This window comes from Oncorhynchus kisutch, linkage group LG6, assembly GCF_002021735.2.
Source record: "Oncorhynchus kisutch isolate 150728-3 linkage group LG6, Okis_V2, whole genome shotgun sequence".
NCBI classification, from domain to species: Eukaryota; Metazoa; Chordata; class Actinopteri; order Salmoniformes; family Salmonidae; genus Oncorhynchus; species Oncorhynchus kisutch.
In genome coordinates, this window is record NC_034179.2 from 68,165,493 (window position 1) to 68,185,184 (window position 19,692).

General features: G+C 45.1%; 2 protein-coding genes across 3 annotated transcripts in view; one reads left to right on the forward strand and one right to left on the reverse strand.

The window, feature by feature from the left end:
* Positions 1-9,701, forward strand: part of LOC109892226 (sterile alpha motif domain-containing protein 14) — a 39,949-nt gene extending 30,248 nt beyond the window's left edge. The window contains exons 9-10 of the mRNA XM_020484665.2: positions 773-928; positions 8,811-9,701. Of these exons, the coding sequence (XP_020340254.2) occupies positions 773-928; positions 8,811-8,975 (321 nt within the window). The 3' untranslated portion in view covers positions 8,976-9,701. The remainder of the gene's footprint in view (positions 1-772; positions 929-8,810) is intronic.
* A 2,402-nt stretch (positions 9,702-12,103) lies between these two features.
* Positions 12,104-19,692, reverse strand: part of LOC109891906 (MAGUK p55 subfamily member 3) — a 42,803-nt gene continuing 35,214 nt past the window's right edge. Inside the window, exons 14-20 of one of the 2 annotated variants that reach the window (XM_031827251.1) lie at positions 18,633-18,698; positions 17,448-17,609; positions 15,950-16,030; positions 15,724-15,817; positions 15,501-15,609; positions 15,044-15,172; positions 12,104-14,703 (exon numbers count right to left, since the gene is read on the reverse strand). In XM_031827251.1, the coding sequence (XP_031683111.1) occupies positions 14,524-14,703; positions 15,044-15,172; positions 15,501-15,609; positions 15,724-15,817; positions 15,950-16,030; positions 17,448-17,609; positions 18,633-18,698 (821 nt within the window). In that variant the 3' untranslated portion in view covers positions 12,104-14,523. The remainder of the gene's footprint in view (positions 14,704-15,043; positions 15,173-15,500; positions 15,610-15,723; positions 15,818-15,949; positions 16,031-17,447; positions 17,610-18,632; positions 18,699-19,692) is intronic. The other variant, XM_031827252.1, reaches the window with a different exon arrangement.

Consider the following 19,692-nt stretch of genomic DNA (forward strand, 5'->3'; position numbering starts at 1 on the left):
CCCAACAGGGAATGTGCTGTTTTGCCTTCCAGCAGAGCACCTTACCTGAATTAGCATGGTTGAAGTAATGGAACAGTGTTTGTATATGGTAGCCTAGGTCATGTAATCCACTTTCTATAAAACCTTTGGCTAATAATGTAAAATAGAGGGGCTCTCAAACCAACCACATCCCATAGGAAAAGTCTGCCTGTATGTTGATATCATGTTTATTCAAGGCTAATAACATGAGGTAAAAGGGAGAATATGCAGAGAGCGAGGGAGAGAGAGAGAGAGAGAGACCTCTCAGCCGGCTGCCTCTTCCATCACCCTGAGTTAATTTTAGCAGCGCTTCACTTGTTCCTGTGCTTCACCGCCGGTGGATAGACATTCTGAGAACACCTCAGTGTCTGGCAGACAGCCAACCTGACAGGACCCTGCTAGCCACCAGGCTAACAACACCAGACCAGTGGTTAGATCAGTAACTAAACAATGTTGTTTGTGTGCGCGTGCGTATGTGTGTGTGACTCAAGGGGGTCTAGACTATAGAGGCAGCTTTGTAAGTCAGTCAATGCAACCTAAAGATACATATCAGTGGGTGTAATACGTTCGCTGTATGTCGCTGCACTGAGGGGCAAGGCTAAATGGTTTTGTGTTATGTTATTCATGACCACCAGGGGGCAGATTAACATGCTCTTCAGACTGCTAACTCACAAAAAGCTATTTTTCATATTAGGAAGCTGAAGCAACGCAATTGTACTCGATTACTGAATATCTTGGGCAACCTTCCTTCCAGCCTATAGACGAGCCGCTGTGCCTAGTGTCGTCGTGGAGCACCCAGCAGGTGTGCCAGTGGCTGAAGGGGTTGAACATGGAGCAGTACATCCCAGAGTTCACTGCCAGGGACATCGACGGGGAGCAGCTCCTCCTGATGGATGGCACCAAGCTCAAGGTGGGAGGATGTTTCAGGGAAGGAGAGGAGGAGAGTGAGGAGGATAGAAGGAAGGGGACTAAGTTCAATGTGGGAGGAGAGGAAAGGAGGGGGAGCAGAGGAGATGAGGGTAAATGGATGGAGAGGGTCAGAGAATAGAGGAGAGGCGAGGAGAGGAATAAGAGCAGATGGATGGAGAGGATGGTACAGATGGTCAAAGGGGAGAAGCGGCCATGAGAGTGGAAGAGAAGTGACAACAAGATTAGAGGAGAGGGTAAGGTACAGGAGAGGGATGAGAGGAGGTGAGAAGATTAGAGGAGAGGGTAAGGTACAGGAGAGGGATCAGAGGAGGTGAGAAGATTAGAGGAGAGGGTAAGGTACAGGAGAGGGATCAGAGGAGGTGAGAAGATTAGAGGAGAGGGTAAGGTACAGGAGAGGGATGAGAGGAGGTGAGAAGATTAGAGGAGAGAGTAAGGTACAGGAGAGGGATCAGAGGAGGTGAGAAGATTAGAGGAGAGGGTAAGGTACAGGAGAGGGATCAGAGGAGGTGAGAAGATTAGAGGAGAGAGTAAGGTACAGGAGAGGGATGAGAGGAGGTGAGAAGATTAGAGGAGAGGGTAAGGTACAGGAGAGGGATGAGAGGAGGTGAGAAGATTAGAGGAGAGGGTAAGGTACAGGAGAGGGATGAGAGGAGGTGAGAAGATTAGAGGAGAGGGTAAGGTACAGGAGAGGGATGAGAGGAGGTGAGAAGATTAGAGGAGAGGGTAAGGTACAGGAGAGGGATGAGAGGAGGTCAGAAGATTAGAGGAGAGGGTAAGGTACAGGAGAGGGATGAGAGGAGGTCAGAAGATTAGACGAGAGGGTAAGGTACAGGAGAGCGATGAGAGGAGGTGAGAAGATAAGATGAGAGGGTAAGGTACAGGAGAGGGATGAGGGGAGGTGAGAATATAAGAGGAGAGGGTAAGGTACAGGAGAGGGATGAGAGGAGGTGAGAATATAAGAGGAGAGGGTAAGGTACAGGAGAGGGATGAGGGGAGGTGAGAATATAAGAGGAGAGGGGAGGTGAGTGCATGTAGGATCAAAGTAAAACATAGAGTATCTCTGACTCTCTGATTGAGCCACTCAAAAACACTCAAAACAACATGTAAACACCCACCAACAACAACAACATACAGATAGTCATTCTCTTTAAGCAGGATCTCATTGCCCTCTGCTGTTGAGAGGGACCACTTTCATGCCATCTGTGAACTACACTGAACAAAAACATAAACGCAACATGCAACAATTTCAAAGATTTTACTGAGTTACAGTCCATACAAGGAATTTTTGGAGAAAAGAAATCGATGACCTACGCAGAAGATTAAACTACCAACGTGACATTCAAAACTGTAATATCTTATTCTTCACAGAGTCGTGTATTTTTTTAAATAACAGCAGGTGCACAATATCTACACCTGCATTGCTTGCTGTTTTGGGTATTTAGGCTGGGTTTCTGTACAGCACTTTGAGATATCAGCTGATGTACGAAGGGCTACTGTATATAAATACATTTGATTTAGATAGTTTTTTTTTTTATCTAAGGAAATCTCAAGGTTTTTCTCTCCTGAGGTAGAGTATGTCATGATAAGCTGTGGACCACACTATCTACCTAGAGAGTTTTCATCTGTATTTTTCGTAGCATACCACCACAGACCGATGCTGGCACTAAGACCGTACTCAATGAGCTGTATACTGCCATAAGCAAACAGGAAAACACTCACCCAGAGGCAACGCTCCTATTAGCCGGGGACTTTAATGCAGGAAAACGTATCAAATTTCTATCAGCATGTTAAATGTGCAACCAGAGGGAAAAAACTCTGGACCACCTTTACTCACACCTTTACTCACACACAGAGATACATACAAAGCCCTCCCTCACCCTCCATTTGGCAAATCTGACCAAAATTCTATCCTCCTGATTTGTGATCACAAGCAAAAATTAAAGCAGGAAGCACTAGTGACTTGCTCAATAAAAAAGTGGACAGATGATGCAGATGCTAAGCTACAGGACTGTTTTGGTAGCACAGACTGGAATATGTTCAGGGATTCCTCCGATGGCAAGAGGAATACCTATGTAAGAATGCTGTTCATCAATTACAGCTCAGCATTTAACACCATAGTGCCCTCCAAACTCGTCATTAAGCTCGAGACCCTAGGTCTCGACCCCGCCCTGTGCAACTGGGTCCTGGACTTTCTGACGGGCCTCCCCCAGGTGGTGAGGGTAGGAAACAACATCTCCACCCTGCTGATCTTCAACACTGGGGCCCCACAAGGGTGCGTTCTCAGCCATCTCCTGTACTCCCTGTTCACCCATGACTGTGTGGCCATGCACGCCTCCAACTCAATCATCAAGTTTGCAGACGACACTACAGTGGTAGGCTTGATTACCAACAACAACGAGTCCGCCTATGTAACGGATGTGAAATAGCTAGCTAGTTAGCGGTGGTGCGCGCTAAATAGCGTTTCAATCGGTGACGTCACTTGCTCTGAGACCTTCAAGTAGTGGTTCTCCTTGCTCTGCAAGGGCCGTGGCTTTTGTGGAGAGATGGGTAAAGATTGCTTCGTGGGTGACTGTTGTTGATGTGTGCAGAGGTTCCCTGGTTCGCGCCCGGGTATGGGCGAGGGGACGGTATAAAGTTATACCATTACATTGATGCTGTTGACCCGGATCACGGGTTGCTGTGGAAAAGGAGGAGGTCAAAAGGGGGGTGAGTGTAACGGATGTGAAACGGCTAGCTTAGTTAGCGGTGGTGCGCGCTAAATAGCGTTTCAATCGGTGATGTCACTTGCTCTGAGACCTTGAAGTAGTGGTTCCCGCGGCTTTTGTGGAGCGATGGGTAACGATGCTTCGTGAGTGACTATTGTTGATGTGTGCAGAGAGTCCCTGGTTCACGCCCGGTATGGGCGAGGGGACGGTCTAAAGTTATACTGTTACACCTACAGGGAGGAGGTGATGGCCCTCAGAGTGTGGTGTCAGGAAAATAACCTCACACTCAACGTCAACAAAACAAAGGAGATGATCGTGGACTTCAGGAAACAGCAGAGGGAGCACCCCCCCTATCCACATCGAAGGGACAGTACTGGAGAAGGTGGAAAGTTTTATGTTCCTCGGCGTACACATCACAGATAAACTGAAATGGTCTCACCACACAGACAGCATGGTGAAGAAGGCGCAACAGCGCCTCTTCAACCTCAGGAGGCTGAAGAAATGTGGCTTGTCACCAAAAACACTCGCAAACTTTTAGAGATGCACAATCGAGAGCATCCTGTCGGGCTGTATCACCGCCTGGTACGGCAACTGCTCCGCCCACAACCGTAAGGCTCTCCAGAGGGTAGTGAGGTCTGCACAACACATCACCGGGGGCAAACTACCTGCCCTCCAGGACACCTACACCACCCGATGTCACAGGAAGGCCAAAAAGATCATCAAGGACAACAACCACCCGAGCCACTGCCTGTTCACCCCGCTATCATCCAGAAGGAGAGGTCAGTACAGGTGCATCAAAGCTGGGACCGAGAGACTGAAAAACAGGCCATCAAACTGTTAAACAGCCATCACTAACATTGAGTGGCTGCTGCCAACATACTGACTCAAATCTCTAGACACTTTAATAATAATTTTTTTAATATAATAAATGAATCACTAGTCACTTTAAACAATGTATACATACCCTACATTACTCATCTCATATGTATATACTGTACTCTATACCATCTACTGCATCTTGCCTATGCCGTTTGGCCATCACTCATCCATATATTTATATGTACATATTCTTAATCATTCCTTTACACTTGTGTGTATTAGGTAGTTGTTCTACTGCACGGCCGGAACTAGAAGCACAAGCATTTCGCTACATTCTCATTAACATCTGCTAACCATGTGTATGTGACCAATACAATTGGATTGGAGTACACCACATCAGTCATTGGCTTCATCAATAAGTGCATCGATGATGTTGTCCCAGCAGTGACAGTACGTACATACACCAACCAGAAGCCATGGATTACAGGCAACATCTGCACTAAGCTGAAGGCTAGAGCTGCTGCTTTTAACTTCTTGACTCACCCATCCCTTTAGCGGGATCATTTTTATCAACACTCGCTGAATTGCAGCTCGCCAAATTCAAATTAAATTACTAAAAATATAAAATTTTCATGAAATCACAAGTGCAATATAGCAAAACACAGCTTAGCTTGTTGTTAATCCACTTGGCGTGTCAGATTTCAATACAGCTTTTCGGCGAAAGCATAACAAGCGTTTATGTAAGAACATCTCTCTCAGTAGACAAAATATTACAAACACGAGCAGCCAAGTAGATTGGTCATGAAAGTCAGAAAAGCAATAGATTAAATCGCTTACCTTTGATGCTCTTCGGATGTTTGCACTCACGAGACTCCCAGTTACACAATAAATGTTCCTTTTGTTCCATAAAGATTATTTTTATATCCAAAATACCTCCATTTGTTTGGCGTATTATGTTCAGAAATCCACAGGCTCGAGCGGTCACGACATCGCAGACGAAAATTCCAAATAGTATCCGTAATGTCCACAGATACATGTCAAATGTTTTTTATAATCAATCCTCAGGTTGTTTTTAAAATATATAATCAATAATATATCAACCGGGACTGTCGCTTTTTCAATAGGAGAGGGAGAGACAATGGCTGCCCCACTCTGTTGCTCAATCAAAACTCTGCGAACACCCAGCTATCCACTGACGCGATATCTTTCTCGCTCGTTTTTCAAAATAAAAGCCTGAAACTATGTCTAAAGACTGGTGACACCTTGAGGAAGCCATAGGAAAATGATTCTGGTTGATATCCCTTTAAATGGAGGCAAGGCATCCAATGGAACAGAGAGCTTTCAGGAAAAACAGCACTTCCTGGTTTGATTTTCCTCAGGTTTTTGCCTGCAATATCAGTTATGTTATACTCAGAGACAATATTTTGACAGTTTTGGATAATTTAGAGTGTTTCCTATCCTAATCTGACAATTATTTGCATATTCTAGTTTCTGGGCCTGAGAAATAGGCAGTTCCAAATGGGTACGTTTTTTTGCCAAAAACGAAAATCGTGCCCCCTACACTCAATAAGTTTTAAGGAGCCTGAACAAGGCAGTTAATCCACTGTTCCTAGGCCGTCAGTGTAAAGGCCGTCAGTGTAAAGAATTTGTTCTTAACTGACTTGCCTAGTTAAATAAGGTTAAATGAAAAAATTTAAATAAATAACCGGTGCCCCCCGCACACTGACTCTGTACCGGTGTATAGTCTTGCTATTGTTATTTTACTGCTGCTCTTTAATTACTTGTTACTTTTATTTCCTATTGTTTTTCCATTTTCGTTTTTTAACTGCATTGTTGGTCAGGGCCTTGTAAAATAAGCATTTCACTGTAAGTTCTACACCTGATGTATTCGGCGCATGTGACAAATAAAATTTGATTTGATTTTTATTTGATTTGATTTAACCCCAAACAACACATCAAGGGTTGTGTGTCTGTTTTTCTAACTTTGTTTACATTACTTGGGACAAACCATCTGTTTGACGTATTTGATGCCATTCCACCTTTTCTGCTCCAGCCATTGCCACTTGCTCGTCCTACCCAATTAAGGTGCCACCAAACTCCTGTGGCGCACACACACGCACGCACACACACGCACGCACACACACGCACGCACGCACTCTTTCACACTCTTCATATGCTGCTGCTACTCTGTTTGTCTATCCTGATTGCCTAGCCACTTTTACCACAACCTATATGCAGTGGTGGAAAAAGTACCCAATTGTCATACTTGAATAAAAGTATACAGTTGAAGTCAGAAGTTTACATACACTTAGGTTGGAGTCATTAAAACTTGTTTTTCAACCACTCCACAAATTTCTTGTTAACAAACTATAGTTTTGGCAAGTCGCCTAGGACATCGACTTTGTGTATGACACAAGTCATTTTTCCAGCAATTGTTTACAGACAGAAAATTTCACTTATAATTCACTGTATCAGAATTCCAGTGGGTCAGAAGTTTACAAACACTAAGTTGACTGTGCTTTTAAACAGCTTGGAAAATTCCAGAAAATGATGTCGTGGCTTTAGAAGCTTCTGATAGGCTAATTGGCATCATTTGAGTCAATTGGAGGTGTACCTGTGGATGTATTTCAAGGCCTACCTTCAAACTCTGTGCCTCTTTGCTTGACATTATGGGAAAATCAAAATAAATCTGCCAAGTTTTGTAGAACTCCACAAGTCTGATTCATCCTAGGGAGAAATTTCCAAACGCCTGAAGGTATCATGTTCATCTGTACAAACAATAGTACGCAAGTATAAACACCATGGGACCACGCAGCCGTCATACCGCTCAGGAAGGAGACGCGTTCTGTCTCCTCGAGATGAACGTACTTTGGTGCGAAAAGTGCAAATCAATCCCAGAACAACAGCAAAGGACCTTGTGAAGATGCTGGAGGAAACGGGTACAAAAGTATCTATATCCACAGTAAAACGAGTCCTATATCGACTTAACATAAAAGGCAGCTCAGCAAGGAAGAAGCCATTGCTCCAAAACCGGCATTAATCACACCCTGACCAAACCAAAATAGAGACATAAAAAGCTCTAAGGTCAGGGCGTGACACCTCCCCCTTTTCCTGCAAACATAACGATGGTTATTATGGCCAAACAGTTCTATTTTTGTTTCATCAGACAAGAGGACATTTCTCCAAAAAGTATGATCTTTGTCCCCATGTGCAGTTGCAAACCATAGTCTGGCTTTTTAAAAATGTGGCTTTGGAGCAGTTGCTTCTTCCTTGCTGAGCGGCTTTTCAGCTTATGCCGATATGGGACTCGTTTTACTGTGGATATAGAGGCTTTGGTACCTGTTTCCTCCAGCATCTTCACAAGGTCCTTTGCTGTTGTTCTGGGATTGATTTGCACTTTTCGCACCAAAGTACGTTCATCTCTAGGAGACAGAATGTGTCTCCTTCCTCAGCGGTATGACGGCTGCGTGGTTCCATGGTGATTATACTTGCGTACTGTTGTTTGCACAGATGAACATGGTATCTTCAGGCGTTTGGAAATTGCTCCCAAGGATAAACCAGACTTGTGGAGACTATAATTTTTGTATGATGTCATTTTTTCCAATGATGTCAAGCAAAGAGGCACTGACTTTGAAGGTAGGCTTTGAAGTACATCCACAGGTACACCTCCAATTGACGCAAATGATGTCAATTAGCCTATCAGAAGCTTCTAAAGCCATGGCATCATTTTCTGGAATTTTCCAAGCTGTTTAAGGGCACAGTAAATTTAGTGTATGTAAACTTCTGACCCACTGGAATTGTGATATAGTGAAATGATCTGTCTGGTAACAATTGTTGGAAAGATTACTTGTGTCATGCACAAAGTAGATGTCCCAACCGACTTGCTAAAACTATAGTTCGTTAACAAGAAATGTGTGGAGTGGTTGAAAAATGAGTTTTAATGACTCCAACCTAAGTGTATGTAATCTTCAGACTTCAACTGTATTTGTCACATGCACCGAAGAAAACAACAGGTGCAGACCTTACCGTGAAATGCTTACTTACAAACCCTTATTAACCAACAATGCGTTTAAGAAAAATCGAGTTAAGAAAATATTGACTAAATACACTTAAGTAACACAATAAAATAACAATAACGAGGCTACAGTGTAAATATAAGGTGTTCCAATCCTCGCTATACCTTTTTTTTTTAGGTAACAAAATATTTTTCATTTTTAACTCTGCATTGTTGGGAAAGGGCTCGTAAGTAAGCATTTGATGGTACAGTCTACACCTTTTGTATTCGGCACATGTGACAAATAACATTTAATTTGATATTTTATTATATTTTATTATCAGGGTTTGGGAGTGAACAGTTCCACGGACCGCAGTGCACTGAAAAGGCGGATCAAAGACATTCACGCAGCAGCGGAAAAGGAGCGCAAGGCCCTGGACAAACTGGAACGTCAGAAAGAGAAGCAGCGTAAAAAGGATCAGGAGCTACGCAAGCTAAACACAAGCTAGACATAACCACCAGATGGCGCTAAATCACCACAGAAATACTCCTGACCAGAAACTGGTGTTGGTGCACATCTCCAACTTCCACATTATCATGATAGCATTGATGCTAAGTGGAGTTTTGTGAAAAAAGTTGGATTTTGCTCATAGACTTTCGTACTGTACCTCTGGTTTGGATGTGAGTCTTTGAACCCTGTGATGGGCGGGACAGTGTGTTGTCTATCACTGACAAATGAATAATAACAGAATGAAAGCTCCATGCTCTTCTCGTCAAATGGATTTATTTTAGACCAAGATCGGAAGCCCAAAGTGGGCATGTGAGAGGTGGGTCGCGAGTTATGACAATGCATCTACAGTCACACACTATTTATTCTTAATTTGGGTAGTTGGAGGACAATTGGGTCACGGCAGAACTGTCAATTTCTAATTTGGGCCCCGAGGTGAAAAATCTTAAGAACTGTTTCGGACCAATCAATCAGTGGTTGACGCAACATGATAGGTCCCGCCCATATTGGGGTTCAGTTGTCTCATTCTTCTTGGCTATGAAACGTGTTGTTCTTTGTCAGTCATCAAGGTTATCCTCCCTTGTGGAAAAAAATCGGACTAATAAGTTGTTACTGGAATTGAGTATGTGTTATAAACTCAGCAAAAAAATAAACATCCTCTCACTGTCAACCGCGTTTATTTTCAGCAAACTTAACATGTGTAAATATTTGAATGACCATAAGATTCAACAACTGAGACATAAACTGAACAAGTTCCACAGACATGTGACTAACAGAACTGGAATAATGTGTCCCTGAACAAAGGGGGGTCAAAATCAAAAGTAACAGTCAGTATCTGGCGTGGCCACCAGCTGCATTAAGTAGTGCAGTTCATCTCCTCCTCATGGACTGCACCAGATTTGCCAGTTCTTGCTGTGAGATGTTACTCCACTCATCCACCAAGGCACCTGCAATTTTCCAGACATGTTTGGGGGGAATGGCCCTAGCCTTCACTCTCCAATCCAACAGGTCCCAGACGTGCTCAATGGGATTGAGATCCGGGCTCTTCTCTGGCTATGGCAGAACACTGACATTCCTGTCTTGCAGGAAATCACGCACAGAACGAGCAGTATGGCTGGTGGCATTGTCAGTCCCACAAGCCATCATGTCAGGATGAGCACCACATGAGGGAGGAGGATGTCTTCCCTGTAACACACAGCATTGAGATTGCCCGCAATGACAACAAGCTCAGTCCGATGATGCTGTGACACACCACCCCAGACCATGACAGACCCTCCACCTCCAAATCGATCCTGCTCCAGAGTACACGCCTCGGTGTAACGCTCATTCCTTCGACGATAAACGCAAATCTGACCATCACCTCTGGTGAGACAAAACCGCGACTCGTCATTGAAGAGCACTTTTTGCCAGTCCTGTCTGGTCCAGCAATGGTGGGTTTGTGCCCATAGGCAACGTTGTTGCCGATGACGTCTGGTTAGGACCTGCCTTATAACAGGCCTACAAGCCCTCAGTCCAGCCTCTCTCAGCATATTGCGGACAGTCTAAGCACTAATGGAGGGATTGTGCATTCCTGGTGTAACTCGGGCAGTTGTTGTTGCCATCCTGTACTTGTCCCGCAGGTGTGATCGTTGGATGTACCGATCCTGTGCAGGTGTTGTTACACGTGGTCTGCCACTGCGAGGACTGTCTCAGGCATCTCACAGTACGGATATTGCAATTTATTGCCCTGGCCACATCTACAGTCCTCATGCCTCCTTGCAGCATGACTAAGGCACGTTCACGCAGATGAGCAGAGACACTGGGCATCTTTCTTTTGGTGTTTTTTTAGAGTCAGTAGAAAGGCCTCTTTAGTGTTCTAAGTTTTCATAACTGTGACCTTAATTGGCTACCGTCTGTAAGCGGTGTTTAAACCCTTTACAATGAAGATCTGTGAAGTTATTTGGATTGAAAGACGGGATCCATGAAAAAGGGACGTTTCTTTTTTCGCTGAGTTTGTGACTTCTACACACATTCAATGCATTGACAAAGTCATACTTTCCCCATAGCTTTTGACCATACACACAAACAGTACATTCTAGCAAATTACACACTATGAAAACCTAACCATGGTCTGAGTTATTATAGAAAGAATATAATTACAGAAATGGGCATTTATTTATTTTTTACAAAGAATATAATCACAGAATTCCGTTTTTTTTATTTTATACTCATAACCACAAGCCAGTAACACACAACCACATTCATATTGTAGTATGCATCAATACTCTGTCAGTGGACAGGAGTAAAACTTGAAGTAACAGGAAGATTTGTCCAAGACATTGTCAAGATAAGATGCTGATGAAACAGATGTGATTTTTGAGCATATTTGTATATACTGTATGTTTGTGGCGTACGTGCATGTTTGTGGCGTATGATATACTGTCTGTTTATGTGTGTGTAAGTGTGCATATGTGCTATCTGAGGTCATTGTTTTGGTAACGACTGTATGGGGATGGGACTGGCTCTCCCGAAAGGAGTCTTCTGAGGAGGCCACTTTAGAATTTGTCTACTCTCACGTTACACCAATCGTCATCTTAGCTGTTTTTGTCTTGAGAGTCTCCAACTTTTTGGATCCTCCTGGAACAAGACACGAATGGCACCAATCATCTTTGGAGGATTCAGGGCCCCGTATAAGGACTGATGCTGGGACATGCTATCCAAACCGTACCCCCATTTTGCCCAGTTTTCACACTGAATCCATGGACTGGTTTGTGGTCAGAAGAACCAGTGACATGGATATTAGCTCCAGGTTTTACACATACAAGGTCTTTAGGACTCACTTCTTGATTACCATCCTCCCAGGATGCTGTGACTTCATTTATTTTCAACTCCTGTGTCAAATGGAAATGTGTAATAAATATGGTTTAGAATGCATGTCAGAACTCCCAAACTTCTGCTGCTACTGGTCTCTCATCTCTGGTCTCTCAGTTCAACATGTGAGCTGATTCACACTCGGTTTGTACAGCTGATATGCAACACATCTGACACATCCAGGGGTATGGTTAGAACCCTAACCCAACTCAAAATGGCAATTTAGTCCAACTCAAAACGGGTAGGATTTGACGATAACAAAACGCACACAATGTAGCACTTGGTTCATCTGGTTTTACTATGGCACTTTATACATGTCACATTACAAAGTCAACATTCGGGGTTTATTGGTTTACATAGCACAGTAAAAGATTAAGAACACATTGCATGTTAAAAAGAGAACCGGATTAGAATTGGTGGAAAGGAGGATCTGTTGATAGTTTATCAGTTCTCCACAATTTAACAAGACTTGAAGTCCACGCACACCTACACACACACGCACGAAACCACCCACACCCACACACAAAGAAAGAGCACAGAGCTATGATGCCTCTAATCAAAGATCACCAGTAGCTCAGAGCGACAGAGCCAATATACCTTTCTGACTGCTTCAGTCAAGTAACAACAGTTTGACTAGCGCGAGTCATTGTTTCTTTCTTGTGTATTACCTTGTAACCTTGAACTGGCTTCTAACATTGTTTCTGTAAACACCAAGGTAACGTAAAAGAAACACGTCACATCTGTGTGTATTTATAATGACGGCTTGAACCCACAATCACACTTGGAGCAGGCCAACCCACAATCACACTTGGAGCAGGCCAACCCACAATCACACTTGGAGCAGGCCAACCCACAATCACACTTGGAGCAGGCCAACCCACAATCACACTTGGAGCAGGCCAACCCGCAATCACACTTGGAGCAGGCCAACCCGCAATCACACTTGGAGCAGGCCAACCCACAATCACACTTGGAGCAGGCCAACCCACAATCACACTTGGAGCAGGCCAACCCGCAATCACACTTGGAGCAGGCCAACCCGCAATCACACTTGGAGCAGGCCAACCCGCAATCACACTTGGAGCAGGCCAACCCACAATCACACTTGGATGAGTCCATATCCCACTAATCCCAGAGTCCTCACCTGTAGATAAATACTCATACAGAACAATTTAACAAGGACCCTGATTGTCAAGATGGACCATAGAACACCCCCCTCCCCAAAACCCTATTACCCACACTGCACCTGCATCTTTAAACGTGTCTGATGTCAGCTATACAAAGGGCATTCCTATCTACACAAAAAGGAGCATAGCATGTTTTAGTGCACTTGTGTGTGTACATGACATCCACACACCCAGTGTCTCAGAATTGAAGTAATTCACACCTACTGTAGATTAGACCGGATTAGACACTTAGGGTCGAAGTTCAACAGGTTGCATTGAAGTGCTATGAGCTCGTTCGTTGGCACGGTAGGATTTGCATGTGCAATATTTACATCTGCGATTAAATAATTCAACTGTCGTGCACTTCCTTAAAACACATCCAAGTCATAAAATAATTGATCAAAAAAAGCATTATGAAATAATATTCTATTTCACATTCCATATTTCTGTACCGTTACATCTATACTACTGTACTATTTACAGAGTGTGTTGGTTAATAATACTATGTATGTATTTATACTCCTTCTCCAGGTATAATGGAAGCAGGTGGATTGGATTTTGGATAACATTTCAATAACATAATAACAATGGCTAGGCCTCACTCAGAATGCATTGTATCAACGAGCAACGGAAATAGGCAAGGAAACACTAAGTGAGGAAACCTTACAAAACAGTCATGTTGTCTTTGTGAAGGAATTGTGTTTCCTGCAGGATTCCTGTATCCATTTTTTGATTTGAAGTCACTTTGGATAAAAATGTGTGTTAAATGGCATATACATGTATTATTATATTAAGGGGAAACTCAAGTACTCGACACTGCAGGCCAAAGAAAGCTACAGATGATACTCCACATGGGGCCACAATAAAGATGTCTGTATGTTTGTCTGACTGGCTGACTGGCTGACTGATTGACTGGCTGACTGATTGACTGGCTGACTGATTGACTGGCTGAGTGACATAAATAATACAACAAAAAAATATATATATATGAAAACCCGAATTTGAACAATGGATTGCATGTACTGTACATGTGTGGGTGGGGCGGGGGTGTGTGTGTGTGTGTGGGTGGGGCGGGGGTGTGTGTGTGTGTGGGTGGGGCAGGGGTGTGTGTGTGTGTGTGTGTGTGTGTGGGTGGGTGGGGCGGGGGTGTGTGTGTGTGTGGGTGGGGGTGGGTGTGTGTGTGTGTGGGTGGGGTGGGGCTGTGTGGGTGGGGTGGGGGTGTGTGTGTGTGGGGTGGGGGGGGCAGCCAGGACAACAGTCTTTCCCTCTGAACATCTCAAACACAGAAATGTTCCAAAGGGTTTTGCCACATGCCCTCCTCCCATAGTGCCAGTGTGTGGCTGGCCCAGCATCAGGTATCAGGACAGGTTTTGGGGCAGTATCCTCCACACCCCACAAGCTGGCCCATTGAGCCAAGGGGAAGGGATCCAGGAGATCAGGAAAGGGATGAGGGGGTAGGATAGGGTTCCTGCTGGAAGAAGGGCTGGGGGCTGTGATGCCCCCTCTGGAGAGTGGTGGTTGGGGAAAGGGGGGTTAGGTTCGCACCCAGCAGAGGGGCACCCAGAAGGTCTCACGCTCCAGCCGCTCCAGAATGCCTCGGAGTTCTGTGCAGGCGCTGGCTGAGTCCTCCTTTATTAGGACCCGGTCGACCAGGTGGCCGTACTGTTGGTCCATCTGCTGGGCTGACTGACGCATTTCCTGCAGGTCCTCATCCTGACACGGACACACACACACACGGAGAGACACACGGACGGACGGACAGGAGAGACAGACAGACAGACAGACAGACAGACAGGATAATCAGACAGACAGACAGACAGGATAATCAGACAGACAGACAGACAGACATGATAATGAGGAAGAAGCATAAGAGTGAGTAAGGATATAAAGGTGATATCAGATTTTGGAGAGGAGAAAATAGGAAAGGAGAAAGCATGCCACCCAAAAAAGAAGATTGAGTAACAGAAAAAAGGTGAAATAACTCATTGATACATTCATATGAGCACATTTCAGACTCAGCTCACTGTAATTAACAAGAGACAGCAGGTCTCACCGTCACTCGCCCATGATCTCCCCCTGCTGGTGAGGTGGCAGCACTACGACGGCGTCTGCTCTCCGGGACGCGCGGCTTGACGAAGATGACATAGGGCTTGAACTCAGATGTCCGCAGCGTTTTCAAAGCCTAAGGGTCCAGGACACATTCAGACGCAATATCACACAGTCTGCGTTGGGTTGTCACACAGAGTGAACGGGGTTGAGAGAACAGATACTATCAGAGAAATGTCCTCTTGAGATGTCAGAGATGCTACGGATAACCGGGACAAGAGGATGTGGCAGCCTGCCTGACTCAAACAGAAAGTACTCTCACCAAGAGAACACAGGAGAAACGCCAGGGGCCGTCATAGAATAGGGTGTGACACAGGCTGCATGTGATAGCCGTGGTTATATTGTGCAGTGCATCGTGACAGAATGGGATATGCATCACTGTAGAGGATGTGCCTTGGCCCTACCTCTGGCTGCACGTCCACTAGGCACATCTTATTCTTGGCCTGTACAGAGCGGATGGCCTCTATACTGGTACCATACTGGTTCTCCTTGTACTCCCCATGCTCTATGAACCTGGACACACAGGACACAACTAAGCACGAAACAGACAAAACAAAGCAGAGGGACTACAGAGACGGACCGTAAATGGCTTCACAGATCAGCCATATGGCATCAAAGAGGACTCACTTGTTGCTCAGAGCGTCCGCGTCAAACGCCTGTTTGGTGACAAAGTGGTACTCCACCCCCTCCTTCTCATGAGGCTTCTTGGGCCTGGTGGTATCTGGAGACACAAGTGATAGGGGGAAAGGGAGAAGGCTGTGATTGTTTGACTGGTGTAGCAGTTCTTTACTAGGGTGTTGGAGTCGCCGTCAGTGTAGAAAGAAGAGGGTGCTGTTTAGAAGGTGTAACTCACGCGGTACGGCCACAGCATAGCGATGTGGGTTCTCTGCTATCACCTTCTGCTTCAGCTCATTGATACGAGCTCCAAGGGAGCCTTTTGTGCGAGTGAGAGAGAGAGAGAGAGAGAGAGAGAGAGAATGAGAGCATGAGAGCAAAAGAAAGAAAGGGAGAGAGAGAGGGTAGAGAGACAGAAAAAGAGAAAGAGAGAGAGGGTAGAGAGACAGAAAAAGAGAAAGAGAGAGAGGGTAGAGAGACAGAAAAAGAGAAAGAGAGAGAGGGTAGAGAGACAGAAAAAGAGAAAGAGAGAGAGGGTAGAGAGACAGAAAAAGAGAAAGAGAGAGAGGGTAGAGACAGAAAAAGAGAAAGAGAGAGAGGGTAGAGAGACAGAAAAAGAGAAAGAGAGAGAGGGTAGAGAGACAGAAAAAGAGAACGAGAGAGAGGGTAGAGAGACAGAAAAAGAGAAAGAGAGAGAGGGTAGAGAGACAGAAAAGAGAAAGAGAGAGGGTAGAGAGACAGAAAAAGAGAAAGAGGGTAGAGAGACAGAAAAAGAGAAAGAGAGAGAGGGTAGAGAGACAGAAAAAGAGAAAGAGAGAGGGTAGAGAGACAGAAAAGAGAAAGAGAGAGAGGGTAGAGAGACAGAAAAAGAGAAAGAGAGAGAGGGTAGAGAGACAGAAAAAGAGAAAGAGAGAGAGGGTAGAGAGACAGAAAAAGAGAAAGAGAGAGAGGGTAGAGAGACAGAAAAAGAGAAAGAGAGAGAAGGTAGAGAGACAGAAAAAGAGAACGAGAGAGAGGGTAGAGAGACAGAAAAAGAGAAAGAGAGAGAGGGTAGAGAGACAGAAAAAGAGAAAGAGAGAGGGTAGAGAGACAGAAAAGAGAAAGAGGGTAGAGACAGAAAAAGAGAAAGAGAGAGGGTAGAGAGACAGAAAAAGAGAAAGATAGAGAGGGTAGAGAGACAGAAAAGAGAACGAGAGAGAGGGTAGAGAGACAGAAAAAGAGAAAGCGAGAGAGGGTAGAGAGACAGAAAAAGAGAAAGAGAGAGGGTAGAGAGACAGAAAAGAGAAAGAGAGAGAGGGTAGAGAGACAGAAAAAGAGAACGAGAGAGAGGGTAGAGAGACAGAAAAAGAGAAAGAGAGAGAGGGTAGAGAGAGGGAGTGAAATAGAGTTATTTAAACATAACTATCAGGGACAAATAATCTATATTTGCTGAAAATAATCTGCATCAACATCAAGTTAAGTCCTCTGATAAGTTACAGGATGTGCCATTTGTTGTGCACTTTGATTAAGAAACATAAATAGCATTAGGTACTGTAGATCAGACCTCACAGGCCCACACAACTAGCTTGGTCAAGCAGACTAACTGCTTAAAATGAAAGAGAATATGTGCGGAGAGATTGGTCTGGTTCTCATAAGGCTACCACACAACTAGAGGAAGTTGCTGTTTGTAGCATTGGCCACTAGAGGGCCGTATCGTCAAAGTAGAATGACCACACATCCTGAAGCTGTTGTCATACCGATCAGAACCACCAGGCGGGGTCTCTCGTTGGGCCGGTGCTGGTAGCGAGTCACCTCCTCGTAGGTGGCAAAGTCTGGATCGGTGGGGTCGCGGGTGGCCCCTCCTCCGAGGGATCCTGACCGGTCCTTTCGGCTCAGACGGAAACTCCTCCTCAGACCCGCTACGCAGGCCAGGCAGGTGGGAGGGGCAGGGAGAGCAGGGTGAGGCAGGGAGGCAAAGGGTCAAAATGTCAGATATGATCATCCACTTAAGTGGTTTGATACACTGTCTAACACATGCTCTTTTTACATAATTACAACTGTATTCTCTAAGGCATGTTAGATAGCGCTTGTAGTTGTTCTCACTTGGCAATTAGTGTTGCTGACAAACATTTTGAACGCACAACACCAGTATCACGTCACATCAGGACATCATATCAGGCTATCATGCAAATCAAACCCCAACATAAGCATGACATTATTCTTTGTTGGATTATTAGGTGTTGGTTATTGAATAACAAAGAATGTGCAACCCTTGATAATCATGCATTAAAACCCCAGTGAACCGTGTGACCATTCAAATACTGGTGGTAAACTGGGATTCGTCGTTAATCCGTGAGTGATCCTACAGGTTTGACAGCCTGACCCGTGCTTATCTCTAAGGTAAATGGGCTGCCAGCAGCATTGTGAGATATTGACTGAATCTGCTCATTTACAAGCATGTGTCCAACACATATCAATCACATGCAGCTAATATCTGACCAAGGGGTTTGGCAGCTCCACTTTGACTGTGAGAAATAAGCTCTGGGACTGAGAGTGAAGCTAACACACTTCTGCTATTAATATCAAGCTCATGCCTCTCCTTTCTCTTTTCATAGGAGACTTGGCTTCAACTCAACGAACGACTAGTAATACTACAGTGAGGACAAAAGATACATTAGCCTTGATAGAATTGGAAGGACAATGGTCTGGTTTGTAACACATGTAAGAGTATACAGTACAACGGAGACATGCTGCTTGACAGAGGGCTACAGGAGTGGACAGGGAGGGATGGGGCAGCCTGACTCTGGAGACCACAGTGTAGTGGGAGTGACACCCACGCACACACAGACACGCACACACAGTGTCTCCAGGCCCATGGGTGCCCATCCCCCCCCTGCCTGCGGACAGTGGGGATACCTGAGGGAACAAGCCGGTAACAGTACCTGAATAAAATTCCCAGGAAAACACCTGGCCACAGGAGGGCGCCACTGCTTTACACTTAGGAGAGACTATAACTGGCATTAGAGCATCACACAACCCAGCCTCGCGCCTCAGTCTCCACACAGGGTGAAACAAGCAGCAAAACGTGTCTGGTTGGTTGAGTGTGCAATGCGTCCAATGCAGCAGGACCCTCGTGGGGGTGAGGGTAGGATGGGGTGCACCAGCCATAGCAGCAGAGGCAAGAGGGGAGTCTCAGGAGGATCCAAACACTGCTTAGTTTGGGGCAGGGCAAGGGTGCTGAGTTTAATCTCCATATATAAGGAGTAACCTGATTGGTTGACGGCCGTATTCTGTGTCATTATGAAGGTATACAATCATGTAGAATAATGCAGTTGGTCTTATTGCCATGGGAGGGCAGTGTTTGACTGTCGGCTGTGTTCAGATCCTTCCGTGTGCTTTGCTTTTCATTCCAACAGTTTCTGGGGTATGGGATGAGGCCTCAAGGTCATGTAGGGGTGAAGGAGGCAAGGGGAGGACAGTGGAAGGAGGGGAGGCCAGTGGGAGGGCAGCAGGGGGCTGAGGATGACGGGGAAAGCGTTATATTGTGGTGCCAATGCAATTTCAGTCTGGATGCAAACTGTATTTACCACGGTCGGTAGCTTGAGGGTTGAATCCAATTGATGACACTCATTAGCAAGTAGTAACCATTTCTGAATGCCCTGAAATGATTGCTACTCTGGTGTCTGGGGAACGGATACTGATCCTAAGATGTGTTAATACTCTGACAGAGACACATAGCAGCCATGTGTCAATGTCTACTGGACTGTTTCAAGTCTGGTACTCGCGCTCTATCACACCCTCTTAAGCACTTTTCTCATTACACTAATTAGGTAACGAGACCGATTTGTTATCGACACCTGAAGGAGTGAGAAACTAAACTCCCCTCTTTCATATTGAGCTGGAAAATCTGGTGCTGGAGCGCACTCTCTCCTTCAGTACTAGTCTTCCCTGTCAAATGACCTGGGATCAGTTCCGTCTCCTCTCAGCATTGTCTCTCCCCAC